Source organism: Equus quagga, chromosome 22 (assembly GCF_021613505.1).
Source record: "Equus quagga isolate Etosha38 chromosome 22, UCLA_HA_Equagga_1.0, whole genome shotgun sequence".
In the NCBI taxonomy this organism is placed as follows: Eukaryota; Metazoa; Chordata; class Mammalia; order Perissodactyla; family Equidae; genus Equus; species Equus quagga.
Window position 1 is genome coordinate 6417535 of NC_060288.1, and position 16351 is coordinate 6433885.

The 16351-nt window shown below is 41.9% G+C and overlaps 1 protein-coding gene across 1 annotated transcript; it reads right to left on the reverse strand.

Annotated features, from left to right (window-relative positions):
* Positions 1 to 25: 25 nt before the first annotated feature.
* PLPBP (pyridoxal phosphate binding protein) lies at positions 26 to 16037 on the reverse strand. The gene is made up of 8 exons (XM_046648749.1): positions 15882 to 16037; positions 13818 to 13925; positions 13704 to 13739; positions 13134 to 13209; positions 4689 to 4823; positions 2878 to 3020; positions 2347 to 2445; positions 26 to 1387 (listed from the first exon to the last, which is right to left on the reverse strand). The coding sequence occupies exons 1-8, from the start codon at positions 15978 to 15980 to the stop codon at positions 1256 to 1258; spliced, it is 828 nt and encodes a 275-aa protein (XP_046504705.1). The 5' UTR covers positions 15981 to 16037; the 3' UTR covers positions 26 to 1255.
* Positions 16038 to 16351: the final 314 nt, after the last annotated feature.

The following is a 16351-nucleotide window of genomic DNA, read 5'->3' on the forward strand; positions in this document are numbered from 1 at the left end:
ATTGCTTTGTAATTGGCACAGATGGTATACTTCAAACTCACATTTTTATTGAATAGACTCTGAAATATCACACTATAGTTTTGATCGAAAGAGGACAGGAATCATAAACGTTTAAGTTTTACAAAATTACATTCGGCAGCAGCATCACGTTCTGAAAGTTATTTCATAAAATAAAGACTGGGGCTTGAATAAATAAGAGAAAAACCCTCTAGAAAATAAACCACCAAGACTGAAGTCATCTGTCATGACTATCTGAGAATTGTGCTTTCTGGTTTTTGAACATCTTGCTACTTTATTAACAATCAAGAAGAGCTGCAGAATTCTCGCTTATAAATACAGTGGGGAGCAGAGGCTATAAATGTGCCTAGAGCAGGAACTCTAAGCCAGGCCTTGCTGCACCTGCGAGCCTGAGCCAGCTGTGGAGGAATCTCTCATTTCTGGGGAGCCACTAGATTCAGTGGTCTTTGATAAGACATCACCATTGAGAGGATTATAATGGAGGAGAAATCATATTAGTAAATTCTCATCACTGCAGGGCCCAGAGGACAAAGCTCAAAGCCCTGTCTCTTGTGCAAGATGTGAGAAAGGCCCAAGCACTATTTCTGTGACCCCTGTAATTTTCAGGGTCAATACCATGGGGTGACCAATGACACAAACTCTCATGAGCAACAATTTGGTTTTGGAGCATTAATTGAGCCACTCCCTGAAGTTACCTGTACTGCCACTCCAGGGCAGACACAAATATCTACTGGGTGGGCTGGAAACTGGGGGCAGAAATGCCCTTACTCCAAAGCAGCAAAGATGATTACTCAGTGGGGTTTGTAGGAAGCTGGTAACCAGAGGGAATTTTCTATTAAAGGGGATGACACTGCGAATCCCTCTGATTTTGGTGATTATAGGCATCAGTGACCAAATTGTAACCTGGGAAAGTCACTCACGGGTTGGTTGGTGCTCCTGGGCAGGATTCAACACTGAGCGCAATTCCTGGCTATTGATTTGGCATCTGTTCTGCAGAAATGTCTGGATTTCTCAAATCCAATCCAAAGCCACCGCTTGAAGGGAGCTTCCTATGTCAGACACTAAACACAGATGGTTTTCATCAACACGTATAATCATTAGTGTTCTCTCTGCAGGTCACAAGGACAGCATGGCTGTGCTGTGACACAGGGAATCTCAAATGAAAATCCAGGTGAGTGCATAGTTAGCCTTCTGGACAGGGCCCCTGGCTGTCAGCCACTGCTGGTTGGTCCCTGGCTCAGTGTGCCTGGGCCACCTCCACCGGGGCCTTCAGGTCTGCTGAGGACTTGTCCAGGGCAGGTTTCTTTGAGTAATCTCGCTCTCCAAAAATGGTGCTTCCTATTCGGACATTCGTAGATCCTACTTCAATCTGCGGGAAAGAAGAGAAAGTACCGAGGACTGAGTTTAAAATAATGAAACACAGCAAATGCTGAAGCTGTTCCTCTCATTCTGGCCCTTAAGGGTTTTCTATGAAGAACAACGATAATGCAGCTGAAGAGGCCAATGGGGCAGTGGTTCTCCTCGGGGACAATATGACCTCCAAGGGGGTGTTTAAGAAATAAGTGAGGATTTCTTTGGCTTTCACAGTGATTGGGAAATATGATGGGCATTTAGTTGGGTGGGGCCAGGGATGTTGGAAGTCCCGCAGTGTGTGGGACACAGGGGCACAAGGAAGAGGTGTCTTCAGCCCACACACTTTTCTAAAGTTCCATGGGCAGGTACATGAAAAAAACGCCTTATAATTGTCTGAGTACAGGATCTAATTCCATTTTACTTATAAGCACAAAGTATTTTTGTGCTGTTTTAATATATACAATTTTCCAGAAATGTAACTACTGTCTATACAGAGGAAAGTTTATACTTTGATTATGGAGCTTTATCAAGTTATTTACTGTTCCAGAAAATCATGTATTTGAGTTGCCAACACAGCACAGCTATGTCAGTATCTATTTATAGCTGTTGCAGTCATAGTGACCCTACACATAAGATTCAACTTCAGACTACTTCATTACGACCTACTGTCATATACCCATGCCCAAGCATCTACATAGTGAAGTGCCTTTAAATAATATTGTTTAATTTCTTGTTTTACTGTATATTCCATTTAGAGAATTATATTGAGTTTTACAATATTATGTGTCAGGCTCTAATTTCTATACATTTTATTTCAAAAAAGAAGGGGGCTGGGGGACATTAGAACCGTTGAGAGCCACTGCTATGGCTGCCCTGTTGCTACGATGAGGCATTTCCAAGGTTTCTCCAAAACACTCTTGCTGTGGCCTTTTGGACCCTCCCCTCGAGGCAGGTGAGGGCACCCAGGACACTCACTGCATGCTGGAAGTCCAGGGACATGCCCATGCTCAGCTCAACCTGCTCAGTGGGGATGCTCAGCTTCTTACACAGCTCCTCCCGGAGGGACAGTAACACCTGACAGGAAGACAAGAGGACACCTGTTTTACTCCTGCCTGCTTTAAGGATGCCTGAAAGTGGCTGAATCTGAACATCTCTGACAAAGATTATTTACTCCTTATGCTTTCAAGGCCCGTCAAATTGCCAGAACTTACTGAAGGGGTTTTTAGCAAACTGTTCCTACTCTCAAAAAAACTAGCAGTCACTGGAGAGGAAGAAAGAGCTCATTTTCTCTAAAGACTGTTTTGGCCTGGTTTAAATTGAGGTGAGAAAGGTTTGGGAACCTGTTCTCTCCTTTCCTTATGAGAAGAGCTCAGAGGAGGGTTATAACACCTGACAGGCACGGTCTGGGATGTCTCTGACATTCACTACAAGGCCAGCCCTGCAACAGCATTTCACTGAGATGCTTCTTCAGTGCACGAACAATCCCCCATCCCAGGCCCCCAGTACCTGGAAGTCCGGATTTGGTCCTTGACTAAGATCATGCCCGAAGCTTCCTATGGTCATCAGCCCCACGAACTCCAGGCTGGGGCACTTGGCCTTTATGTGTTCCACCGTGGCTACTGTCTCCGAAGGCAGAAGGCCATGTTTACCTTCAAAAACAGAAAGAGAGGACACTGGTACCAAAATGTGTTCAGCAGCCAGAGGAAGGCTCCACTGTCACTGCCTCCTTATAATGGTGGAGATGACTCAGACAAGATGACTTCTTGCAAGAACTTATCCTCAAGCCCCAACGAGACTTTCTATGCTGCTCCCCTTCCGGGCAGGTTCTGAATTTCTCAAGGAAAGGGCTATAAACTGGATTCTCTTTACTGTCTTAATATCTCAGCTGAGAACAGCTAGAGTAGAGAAAAAAGAAAAAACATTGCTTTTCTTGGGACATTAAGAAGATTCACATTGCCAAAATGCCAGATTAACCTGAGAATTATTTTTCCAAATCTGGTATTTCTATGGTTTTATTAATTAGAATTGTAAAAAACTTAAAAATCAAGCATATATTACACAGTTTTGACTATATATTTGCAAAATTTAATGCTAATTAACAACTAGAGGGAGAATCTGCAGCACGTGATTGTTTGTTGTGCAGTTATAAAGATTACTGATATGGTCTTTCCCTCATTTATCAAATGGAGATGCCAAGAACATTCACTTCAATCCTTAATTAGGGCAAGGATAGCTAATTATCAAGAAATGGTAATAATGAAGACTCGATCTGGAGTCGATTTCAGATTTACCTATATTGATAATGTAATATAGTTATAATCTAGGCGTAAGTGTATATAATGATAATTGTTAAAATTTACAGAACATCTATGCGCCAGACACATGTGCCAGGTCCTAAGAGCTATTTATTTAACCCAGTAACTCTATGAAGTAAGTACTCTTATTATCTCCGTTCTAAAGATGCGGAAACGGAGGCACAGGGAGGCTAAGTGCCTTTCCCAAGGTCACACAACTAGGAACTGTGGAACTGGGATCTGAACCAGGTGCCTGACTCCAGGGCCTAGACCGAGCTCCTTTATGCTAAGATTTGGTGAATACTGGTGCTCTGACGGTCATAAGCACATGACTGATCTGTAAACACTTAAACGGCTAACAGGGAAGATGTGCAGGGTTCTATGCCAATAGCTCTACCTGCGTTCCCACATTCAATCCTCACAACACCCTCTGAAGTAGGTACTATGATGATATCATTGCCAGACAAGGAAACTGAGGTCCAGAGAGGTTAAGTAACTTACCCAAGGTTACACAGCTGGAAAATGGTGGAGCCTCAAACCCCAGAGCTGTCTGATTTCAAAGCCCATGCTCTGTTCACTGTGTTACACTGTTAACCTAAGCCCCATAAAGATATTCACTGATAGGCGCTCACGGTGATTTTTCTTCTATTCTCTCCCAATAATTTTTCAAATCTCCAAATAATTTTTTTAAGACCCGAGAAGTATTATACAGGTAACTCTGCAATCTCTTTCAGGAGTGATGGTGACTTCTGGGAATTTCCAGGAGATCTGAGTCACAATCCCCTTCTTGATCCCTTGTCTGCCTCCTCAAAAATTAAGAAGAAACAAATGATGACGCATTAAAGAATAACATGTGGACCAGCTTGGATGTCACGCCATCTAGATCCTACATGCAACAGCATGCTTAAAGGCCTGGGATGGCCTTCTATAACCTTTGCTGTCAGACACCCATGCCTGCCCTTCTTCCTAAGCCTCAGCCATCCAAAGGGAAGAAAAACCTCCAGTCCAGGTCTCGTCACTTACTCTCCTCTCCACTGGTGTTAATCTGAACCATAATCTTTAGCCTTTCAGGAGAGCCTTTTTTCTGCCACGAACTGTTCACTTTGTCTGCCAGCTTCACAGAATCCACTGTTTCCAGCATGGAGAGATTGGGGACAGCTGTAATGAGAGAGAGGCAAGGTAATTCTTCACTCACCACTGAGCACACAACACATAGCAACTCTTTTCTTGGTAGATGGAAAACTAATTTAAAGAAAAAGGCAGTTAAGTTTCAGATCTGCTGAGATTTATGTGGGAGTTTTACTAGATATAAGTTTGACTGTCAGACCATTTTTGAATCAGACATCATCAAATGTCAGATTCCTCTTTGCTGTCTGATCAGCAAAGACAAATAAGGGAAAGGAAACGCAGACATACACAATCGGGCAGCGTATGTATCCACACACGTCAAGACACTGATAACTGCAGAGATTCCTAAAAGCAGGTCTGGTCTGATTAAATCTCAGTTCAACTGAGAGAAGCAGGTCAAGATGACAGTGAAGACAGGATAATTAGTGGAAGCCACAGTGCCCCCTGGCCTGACACCGCCACGTTCTTAAACTCTCTGGGATGGGGGCACCTTACTCAACAAGGACATCAGGATGATCCAAACACGGAAACCTGAGTGGGAGGCTAAGGTCATCAAAACCATCCTCTTTTCCAAAGATGCATGTGAAATGAAGCTTCAGTCTTGCCTCAGATAAATAACAACAACAAAACAGAAGCAACAGCAGCGAATTTACTTTTACTGAACAATGACATCCTCCAGGCAAGGTGCTAACCACTTTACATGAACGATTTCTTTTTAATCTTCACCATGGTTCATGAAGCCCCATTATCATCTCCATTTTATAGATGGGGAAAGTGAGGCTCAGAAAGGATAAAGTTTATTCCAGTTTACAAAATTAACAAATATTAGAGCTGTGATTTGAACTAAGGCAAATGGACTCCATTCTTAATACTGAATCTGAGCTCAGGCTACTTCGTTTAAAAAATAACTATTTTAAAAAATGACAAAAAGTATACATCCTTGATGCAAAAAAAAAGAAAGCAATATAGAAGTATATGCGGTTAAAAGTCAAAGGCTCTGACCCAAGAGGCTACCGCTATTACCTCTGGGATGGGGATTCTCCCAGACTTACTTTAGTGTATCTCCACCTAGTCAAACACACACCCTAAATGTATAATTTCTTGTTAACCTTCTGTTTTTTAAATGACACATACATTGGATCACACTAAATGTTCTGTGAGTTCCTTGCTTCCAGTTAGCAATAAATATAGATTTTTCCACATCAGCACCAAAGATCTGCTGGTACTTTTTAACAGCTGCAGCTTCCACAGAACAGACGATCACAATTTACTTAACTCTTCCTCTCGTTAATGGACATTAGATCCTTTCTTACTTTTTACTACAAATCAAAGCTTAGACGTAGATCTGTGTGCATATATACAACTATTGCTATATGATACGTGAGTTCTAGAATTGAAATTACTAGTCAAGGAGGAAGTACAATTTAGACTGTGTGAACTATTACCAACCCCAAAAAACTTATTTTAGAATCTTCCTGGCAAAATATAGGAGAGTTCCTTTCCTCACGCTCTCAAAACACTGGATATTAGAGGTCGTTATCATTTTCACCAATCACCTATCATTCAATCATTTTTTTCATTTCAATCATTTTCACCAATCACCAATTACCAAAGTTGATTGGTGAAAAGTAGAATTTATTATGCATTCCTCTTATTGAGGTTGAGTATTTCTCATTTGACTATTGGCCTTTTGTATTTTTTGTCCTTGTAAATTGTCTGTTCTTGCTTTTTCCTATTTTTTCCTTATAGATTAAAAAAATTATAGCTCTTTATGTATTCAGGACACTAACCGCTTCCCCTTTTAAAAAATATTATTTTCCTGCCTGTCTGTGCTTCCCTTTTGCTTTGACATAAGAAGGCTTTAATTTTTGTGTAATCAAATATGCTAGTTGTTTCTTTTATGGTTTCCAGACTTTATGTTTTACTTAGCCCTTTTCCTAGCCAGAGAAAATAACAATATTTTCCTATATTTTCTTCTAATACTTTTACGGTTTTGGTTTTCAAGTTAAGATTCTTTAATCTAGCTGGAATCTGCACTGTGAGGAAGGAAATCTAACTTACTTATTTCTCAAATAAAAAGCTGATTGTCCTGCTGCCGTTTATTAAGTATAAAGAGGCTCCCTACTACTCCCACACCCAATATGAAACGTCTTTTAAAAATAACATACTAGACTTCTACTTCCAGACAAGATGGAGAACAGGGACCAGATTTATCCTCCACGTGAACAACCAAATGGACAAAATATATGAAAGACACATGAAATGATGGTTTACCAGAACTGGATATCATGCAGTGAAACACAGTGATCCCAGAGGGATGAGAAACAAACGAAGGGAGCCCTACAGATGCCCCAGGTGACTGCCTGAGAGTTTCTAGGATGTGGCACATGGAAGGGGAACACAGAGAGAATGTGGTGGATCTTGAATCAAGGAGATGAGCTGAATCTGGAAAGACTACGGCAGCCAGAGTTCAGAGGATGGAACAGGAGATAAGACAGCGCTGCACACAAAGGGAATGTGGGTGGTTTGCAAAGCGCTCCCCTCCAGTATTCAGCTGGGTCCTGATCAGCGCAAGCATGGGAAGAATTACCCAAGGCCGGTGAAAGGATGATTTGAAAGGATGAGAAGAAACAGTGCCTGATGTTCACGCAGGGCATGGAATAGTGCCCATCCCTAGCAGTTAGGCCGGAACACTCAAGATTCATGGGGTACTGGGGACAGTCCACATAAGGGTCTTGCCTCCGTAGTGGGGAATTAACCCGAGACTAAGCTCTGTTCTGGCCACACCAACTAATCTTAAAAGTAAGACTTGCAAGGATCAAACTGTCGCCAAGTAATTTAACCGTAATTAAATTTAACTGTACCCTGGGAAAGTAATTTAACAAAGCTCAAGAATATTTATAGGAATACAAAAATGGCCAGCACCCAGCAAGACAAAATTCACAATGTCTGGTTGTCCAAACAAAAATGACCAGGCATTTAAAAAGGCAGGAAAATATGATACATAATGAGTTAATCAATTGAAACTGCTCCAGATCGACAAAGATGACAGAATCAGTAGACAGAACATTAGAACAGTTATCATTCACTATGTTCCATATGTTAAAAAAAATAGTGGGGCTGGCTCAGTGGTGTAGTGGTTAAGTTTGCGTGCTGCAATTTGGCGGCCTGGGGTTTGTGGGTTTGGATTCCGGGTGCGGACCTCGCACTGCTTGTCAAGCCATGCTGCAGTGGCATCCCACATAAGGTGGAGGAAGATGGGCTCAGATGTTAGCTCAGTGACAGTCTTCCTCAAGCAAAAAGAAAGAAGATTGGCAACAGATGTTAGTTCAGGGCCAATCTTCCTAACACGCACGCACACACACACATACACACAGATGTAGAAGAGATAAAAAAGACCCAAACTGAACTTCTAGTATGAAAACTATAATGTGTGAGATGAAAAATTCACTGATGGGATTAATCACAAATTAGACAATGCCAAAGAAAAGATTAGTTACCTGGAACAAATTATCCAAAATGAGACACAGAGAAGAGCATCGCCTCAAGCAGCCCAACAGGTAATTGGGGTCCCCAGAGGAGAAGAGAAGGGCGAGGCAGAAAATACATGTGAAGAAACAATGCCTAAAAAATTTCTAGACTTGATGAAAACTATAAACCCACAGATCCAAGAAGCTCAATGAACCCCAAACACAAGAAACATAAAGAAAATTACAACAAGGCACATCATAATCAAATTGCTCAAAACCAGAGATAATGAGGAAATCTTAAAAGTAGCCAGAAGGAACAAAACATGTTACATACTGAAGAACAAAGATAAGGATGACATCTTATTTCTTGTTGGAAACAATGTGAGATGGTCTTTAAAAGACAAAGATTTTAAAATTTTACCTTTAAAATAAAAAATAAATAAAAGAAAAGACTGTCAACGTAGAATTCTACAGTTAGCAAACATCTCTCTCAAAAATAGAGGTGAAGGGGGCTGGCCCCGTGGCCGAGTGGTTAAGTTCCTGCGCTCTGCTGCAGGCGGCCCAGTGTTTCGTTGGTTCGAATCCTGGGTGCCGACATGGCACTGCTCATCAAACCACGCTGAGGCAGCGTCCCACATGCCACAACTAGAAGGACCCACAACGAAGAATATACAACTATGTACTGGGGGGCTTTGGGGAGAAAAAGGAAAAAAATAAAATCTTTAAAAAAAAAAATAGAGGTGAAGGAGCAAAAAAATTCAACAGGAAAGAATGAAGGTGGATCTCTTCCTTAGATTATACACAAAAATTAACTCAAATAGACCCAAATGTGAGAGCTAACACTATAAACCTCTTAGAAGAAAATCTTCATGATCTTGGATTTCTTAGATATGACACTAATAGCACAAGCCACAAAAGAAAAAATAGAAAAATCGAAGTACATTAAAATGAAAACTTTTGTACTATAAATGATACCATCAAGAATGTGAAAAGACAACCCATGAAATGAAAGGAAATATTTGCAAATCATATATATGATAAGGGACTGGTACCCAGAATATATAAAGAACTTTTACAACTCAATAATAAAAACACAAATAACCCAATTAAAAAATGCACAAAGGACCTAAATAAACATTTCTCCAAAGAAGATATACAAATGATCAATAAGCACATGAAAAGATGATCAACTTCACTAATTTAGTCATTAGGGAAAAGAAATCAAAACTACAATGAGATACCATTTCACATATTTTTACTTTTTATTTTTTGGTGAGGAAGATTGGCCCTGAGCTAACAACTGTGCCAAATGTCCTCTATTTTGTATGTGGGACACTGCCACAGTGGCTTGATGACTGGTGTGTAGGTCCATGCCCACGATCCAAACTGGCAAACCCCAGGCTGCTGAAGCAGACTGCACAAACTTAACCACTATGCCACTGGGCCGGCCCCCTCATTTCACATATTTTTTATGACTCCATTTAATCTCCTTTGCTGACATTAGCTATAAATCTCTATTGTGTTATTTTTTTGGTGCTTTACAGTTTTTATCACAATCTACCTTTAAGTGGTGTTATACCACTTCACATATAGTTTAAGAATCTTCTAATAGTGTACTTCTGTTTCTCCCTTTCCCTTCTTTATGCTATTGTTGTCATGCATTTTACTTTTATGTGTTATAAATCCCACAATACATTATTTTTGTTTATATATTATAATAATAAAACAATAGAAAAAATGAATGAAACTAAAAGCTGTTCTGAGAAGATCGATAAAATTGATAAATCTCTAGCCAGATGAACTAGGAAAAAAAACAGAAGACACAAATTACCAATATCAGGAATGAACTGACATCACTACAGATTCTACAGATATTAAAAGGATAATACAGAGATGTTATACACAATCCTATACTCATAAATTAACTTAGATGAAATGGACCAACTCTTTGAAAGACAAAAAGTAACAAAGCTCACCCAAGAAGAAACAGATTATGTGAATAGCCCTATGACAATTAATAGAATTGAAACTATAGTTAAAAACCTTCCCACAAAGAAAACTCCAGGCTTCACTGGTGAATTTCACTAAACAGTTAAGGCAGAGATAATACTAATTCCACATAAATTCTTCCAAAAGATTGAAAAGAAGGGACTACTTCCCAATTCATTCCATAAGGCTAGCATTACCATGATACCAACCTTCAAAAAAGATATTACAAAAAAAGAAAACTACAAACCAACATCTTTTGTGAATATAGATGCAAAAATCTAAGCAAAATTTAACAAATCAAATGAAACACTATATTAAAAGGATGATACTTCATGACCAAGTGGGTTTTACCCCCATGAACGCAGAGTTGGTTTAACATTTGAAAATCAATAAATGTAATTCAACATGGTAACAAATTAAAAAAGAAAAACCACATCATCATTTCAACAGACTCAGTAAAAGCATTTGACAAAATCCAACATCTATTCCTGATAAAACCTCTCAGTAAACTAGGATTAGAAAGGAAAGTCCTTCTTCTGATAAAGGACGCCTATGAAAAACCTACATGTTCACTCTTAGCCCTTTTATTCAACATTGGACTGGAGGTCCTTGCTAGTATAATAGGCAAGAAAAAGAAATAAAAGACATTCAGATTAGAAAAGAGGAACTAAATTGTCTTTATTCATAGATGACATGATTGTCCATGTAGAAAATTTTATGGAATCTACAAAAAAAAGCTTCTAGAATAAGTGAGTTTAGCAAGGTTGCAGGATACAAGATGAATACACAGAAATAAACTGTATTTCTACAGATTAGCAACAATCACATATTGAAGCCATAGCATTAATAGCATCAATAAATAGCATCAAAAATATGAAAATCTTAGAGACACATCTGACAAAAGATGAGGAAAACCTGTACAAGGAATACTACAAAATATTACTGAGAGAAATGAAAGAAGACCTAAATAAATTCTGAGCTATACCTTGTTAATGTGTTGGGAGATTCAATATTTTTAGTATCTCAAAATGTTCCCCAAATTGATCTATAGATTCAATACAAACCCAATAAAAAACCTGGCAGGACTTTTGATTTTTTTGGGTAGAAACTGACAAGTTGGTTTATATGGAAATGCAGGATACATAAAGAACTCTCCTGTCTCCAAAGTAAGAAAATCCAATTAGAAAGCAGGCAAAAGACTTTAATAGACACTTCACCAAAAATAAACAGATGCAAACCTGTGAGAGATGTTCAACGTCACTAGCTATTAGGGAAGTGCAAGGGCACCACCACATACCTATTAGAAAGGCTAAAATCGAAAGACTGACCCGATGAAGTGTTGGTGAGGATGTGGAGGAACATGAACACTGCTGGTGGGGATGTAAAACAGCACGACCACTTTGGGGGATAGTCTGGCAGTTTCTTAAAAAGTTAAACATATCTAATTGGTACAGGGTTTCAGCTCTGCAAGATAAAAAGAGTTCTAGAGATGGATAGTAGTAATGGTTGCAAACAACGTGAACGCACTTAATGACACTGAACTGTATATTTAAAAATGGCTAAGATGGTAAATTTTTTTTTTTTTTTTAAAGATTTTATTTTTTCCTTTTTCTCCCCAAAGCCCTCCGGTACATAGTTGTGTATTCTTCGTTGTGGGTCCTTCTAGTTGTGGCATGTGGGACGCTGCCTCAGCGTGGTTTGATGAGCAGTGCCATGTCCGCGCCTAGGATTCGAACTAACGAAACACTGGGCCGCCTGCAGCGGAGCGTGCGAACTTAACCACTCGGCCACGGGGCCAGCCCCTAAGATGGTAAATTTTATGTTACGTGTATTTTACCAGAATTTTTAAAAAAGTTAAACATACATTTATTATGTGATTCAGCCATTCTACTCCTAGGGATTTATTCCAAGAGAAAAGGGAAAGTCCATACAAAGACTTATAAAAATTTTTTTGTAACAGCCAAAAATTAGAAGCAACCCAAATGTCCATCAGGTGAATGCATAAACAAATGAAAAGGAGTGAACCACTGATACACATTTCAACATCATGGGCCTCAAAATAAAGATGCTGAGTGAGAGAAGTCAGACACACAAAAATACATACTTTGTGACTGCATGTAAATAAAACTCTTAAAAATGTAAACTCTCCTCTAGTGATAGAAAGCAGGTAGGTAGGACTGGAGGAGGAGGGGTGGTGGGGGGAGTGGGAGGGAGTGGTTACAAAGGGCAGGAGGAAACTTTTAGGGGTATATGTTCATTATTTTCATTATTGTGACAGGCACAACCATATGTCAAAACTTATCAGATTGTACACTTTAAATATGTGCAATTTACTGTAAGTCAATTACACTTCAGCAAAGCTGTTTAACAAAATAAATACAGGTTATTTTGATTTTGACACCTTGAGAGAATTAAGTATTCAGTTACTCATAAAGATCTCCACATGTCATTGTCATGCAGTGAAGTCTTTACTGTAGTTAATTCTTAATTTTATTGTACTTTATTTACTTATTTCACTGTACATTGTATTTTATCATTATATATTGTATTTATATTATTGTATTTTATTTATTATAGTCTTTCATTTAAAGAGAAAAGGATAAAAATGTCTCCTTTGCCAGATGAAACATTTTATGGGCCACAATTTATCTGAAAGACCACCAGATAATACCTGACACAAGGTAGGGGAAGTTTCCAAGTATATATAACCCAGTCAATTGTGAATTCATTCTGTTCTTGGTATGGTGTTTTCTCCTTATATTACGAACTAAGATTTCTTTCCCAAGAGAAACCCCAAAAGCTGTTCTCTTTTCCACAGAAGGTAGTATAAATGATACAATGATGGAGACAGTTTGTCTTCACACTTAGACTTTTGTCTTACCCATCAATTTGTTGACATTTTGTTTCTGTAGGTGGCCGATGAAGTGCCATTTGATCTCAGGACACGAAGACAGGATCTGAAGAGAAAAAGGTAACTATGCTTGACTTAGATTTTACGGAGGCCTTGCCAGCTCAAATACCTTGCACACTCCCTTCTGACTTTTCATATCTGCGCAATAAACCACTCTCACCATCTTCAGCCAGGCTCCTGAGGATACTCAGGGAAAAACCTAAGGCTTCTGTTCTGTTTCTCTTCCTCGTTCCCATCAACTCCCTCCATCTTTCAGATATCGCCCCTTAAAGATGAACTGATTAAAGCTTTCAAATCTCAAAAGGATCCAAGATCACAGCAAGCTCCTAAAATCACCATATCCAAAAAGCCGCCAAAGAGAAAACTCTAGTCTTAACAAAGAAAATTGAGCTGAGAAGTATTTGGGGCTCAAGGTGAACGTGGCCATTTCTACCGCCAGCCCAGCCTCCTGCTCTGAAACCCAACCACAAACATGGGTCTAATTTTCTACTGAAGACCCAAGATTTAGATACAAACTCAAGAATTTAGATATCCACTTACTTTAGGATTTGATGCTTTTTCTAGCAGTTCCTGAACCTAAAAGGTAAAAACAGAAGAAGTAAGAAGCCTGGCAATCACGACTCTCCCAAAGGCAGTTTGGCAAAAGGCTCTTACATAGTTCTCCCCGAAAGTGCGCTGGCCATGACTGTAGGCCTCGATCACCATGTCTGCAGGTTTGGTTTTGCTGACTGCTACTAGCCGGGGCTGGATGGCTGGGAGATCCTGCCAAGAGGGAAAGAGCCAGATGAGTGAACGTTGGGAATATTACCCCAATAAGCCCTGTGCGATAGATCCCAGAGAACAGATTGGCATGGATCTCAACTTAGCATCTAGTAAGCTCTACTTTTCTAATACTGTAGGGAGATCAGTATCAAATAACGTTGATCAAATGTCTTTGTTCTACATGGCATCTAAATCTAATACATTAGCCACTTTACTATCTATCAAAAGACATTTCTCTCTCAGGAGAGCAAGGTAGGTAGTAAAAGCAGTATTTCCATAAAACGCAGTCTTTGACCAACTGCATCAGCACCTGGGTCCCACTCCACACCTACTGGATCTGAACCTCTGGGGCTGGAGTCCGAGAATTTCCTTTCTAACAAACTCTCCAGATGGTTCTCTTGCATACCAAGGTTGGAGGGTTAGGAATCACTTCATTAATGGAAGGCATCACTCTGACTGGAAGGAAGGCCTTCTGGGTTCTAAAACGCCAAGGTTAACTGTTTTGGAAATTCATTTTGGTCCTGGTGTAATTATTAATATTGCCCCCGTTCACTCTCAAAAGGGGCCCACTTAGGATAACTATGTATGTAATTTACTGTTCAATTGAATCAAGAACAATGGCAGAACTGAGGGAGGGACACAAAAAACTCTGGACTCAGGACTGGGCCTATCAGGTCCCCTCTCACGGCCATTCCATAAAGAGCAGGGGTTTCCTCCATTCTGCCGCAACCAAATCCTCAGTGGCGGGAAGAGAAGACAGTCACCCAGTCCTTACACAGCTCAGTTCTCATGTGCCCCAACACCCTCTGGATTTTCACAGAGTCACAGCATTCTCAAAGGGCCTGAAGGGTCAGATCAATTAGCAAAGAGTTTCCTCTACCTTCTGAGGGTGGCACAGTCAGCCTTTCATGAGACCGTGTCATAATTCCTAGGATTATGTTGAGGAACTGACGGTTTCCAGAGGGAAAAGTGGAACAGGCAGCCCATCTGCATCAGTCATGCTAGGAGAACCTCCCAGAGTGACGTTTATTAGGGGAATCCCTGGATTTTTCTCGGGGAATCATAGAACATTAACCCCAGAAGGGAACTGAGAGCTTTCAGAGCTCATTCCATTGTCTGTACAGACGAGGAAACTGAGCGTCAGAGTAGTTAAGTGACTTGCTCAGGGTAACATCCAGTTAGTAGCCAAGGAAAGCCTATGATCCAGGTCTTCTGTCTCCAGGCCAGCATTCTGAGTTCTGACATTACAAATGCTTGATCAGAGAAACCACTGACCTCCCTGTTCTGGTCTGTCTCATTCCACACCATTCAGCTTAAGCCTGCACTGAGCGGGGCAGACATTGACCTTTGGTCTAATGAAACCCCAAGAGCAGACAAAATAAACATAAGGAAAAAAAATCGCCCCTTAAACTGCTTGGGATTGGATGTCAGCTCCCTCCGGCCCCAAACGCGCAAGTGTGGCTCCTGTGCCTCCAAGTCCTCCGCTCACGGGTGGAAGTGACATTTACTGAGCATCTACTAGCTGCCAGACGCCGCCACACACGTGATCTTGGGCAGATCTGGCCTCCTCTGGGCGCTCTTATGGTAGCCGTCTTCTCTTGCAGCATCTGGGCACGGGCCTGGCCCTTCTCCCGTCCACTGAGGCTGTCGACCCCTACACCGGGCGAGATGGCCAATGGCCGCGGCGCCTGGAGACCGGTCCTTCTCCCGGGGTAGCGGATACCTTCTGCTCCCACTAAGCCAACCTGCAGAGAGCCTGACAGACTCACCGGGAGGCCGCTGACCAAACTCTTCGCTAGCCTTTCAGGTGCTCTGCCACCCGCACCAACACAAGGCGGCGGACGGGTCCCGCCCCTCCGGGAGACCCCCGTGCGTCAGCGTGACGACCCACTCCTACGCAGGTGTCCCCCTCCTCAAAGCAGCCGCCCACCGTCCCCACGGGGTCCCCTTCCTCACCCGCGGCCGCCGCGCCACCGCCTGCTGCACGCGCTCATTCACTGCCCGCAGTGCGAACCCGACTCCCAGCTCTGCCGACATGCTGCCAGCTCTCCACATCCCTGGGGACCAACGCCGAGCCCCAGGCCCAGCACCCCCGGGCCGCGACCACCTTCCGGTCCCGCCCAACTCACGCTCTGTGCGGGCCAATCACCGCTCACCACCGCGTCGTCTCACCCAATCGTCCCGGGCGGTGCGGGGGCGTGGCCGCGGTCGGCCCCGCCCCTCCGCAGCGGCCATCTTGGGGAGGTCGCCCGGGCCTGGCCGCGGGCGCGGTGGTGGCGTTGGCGGTGCCAGGCGCTCCTGGGTGGTACTTGGGCCGCCCGCGAGCTTCTCTGTCGCGCCGCCTGAGCCGCCCCCGCCAGGGACCCGTCCTGTTCCCCCCAAACGCGGGCCTGTTCCCGGGGTCCTAGTCCCTTTCTACAGGCCTC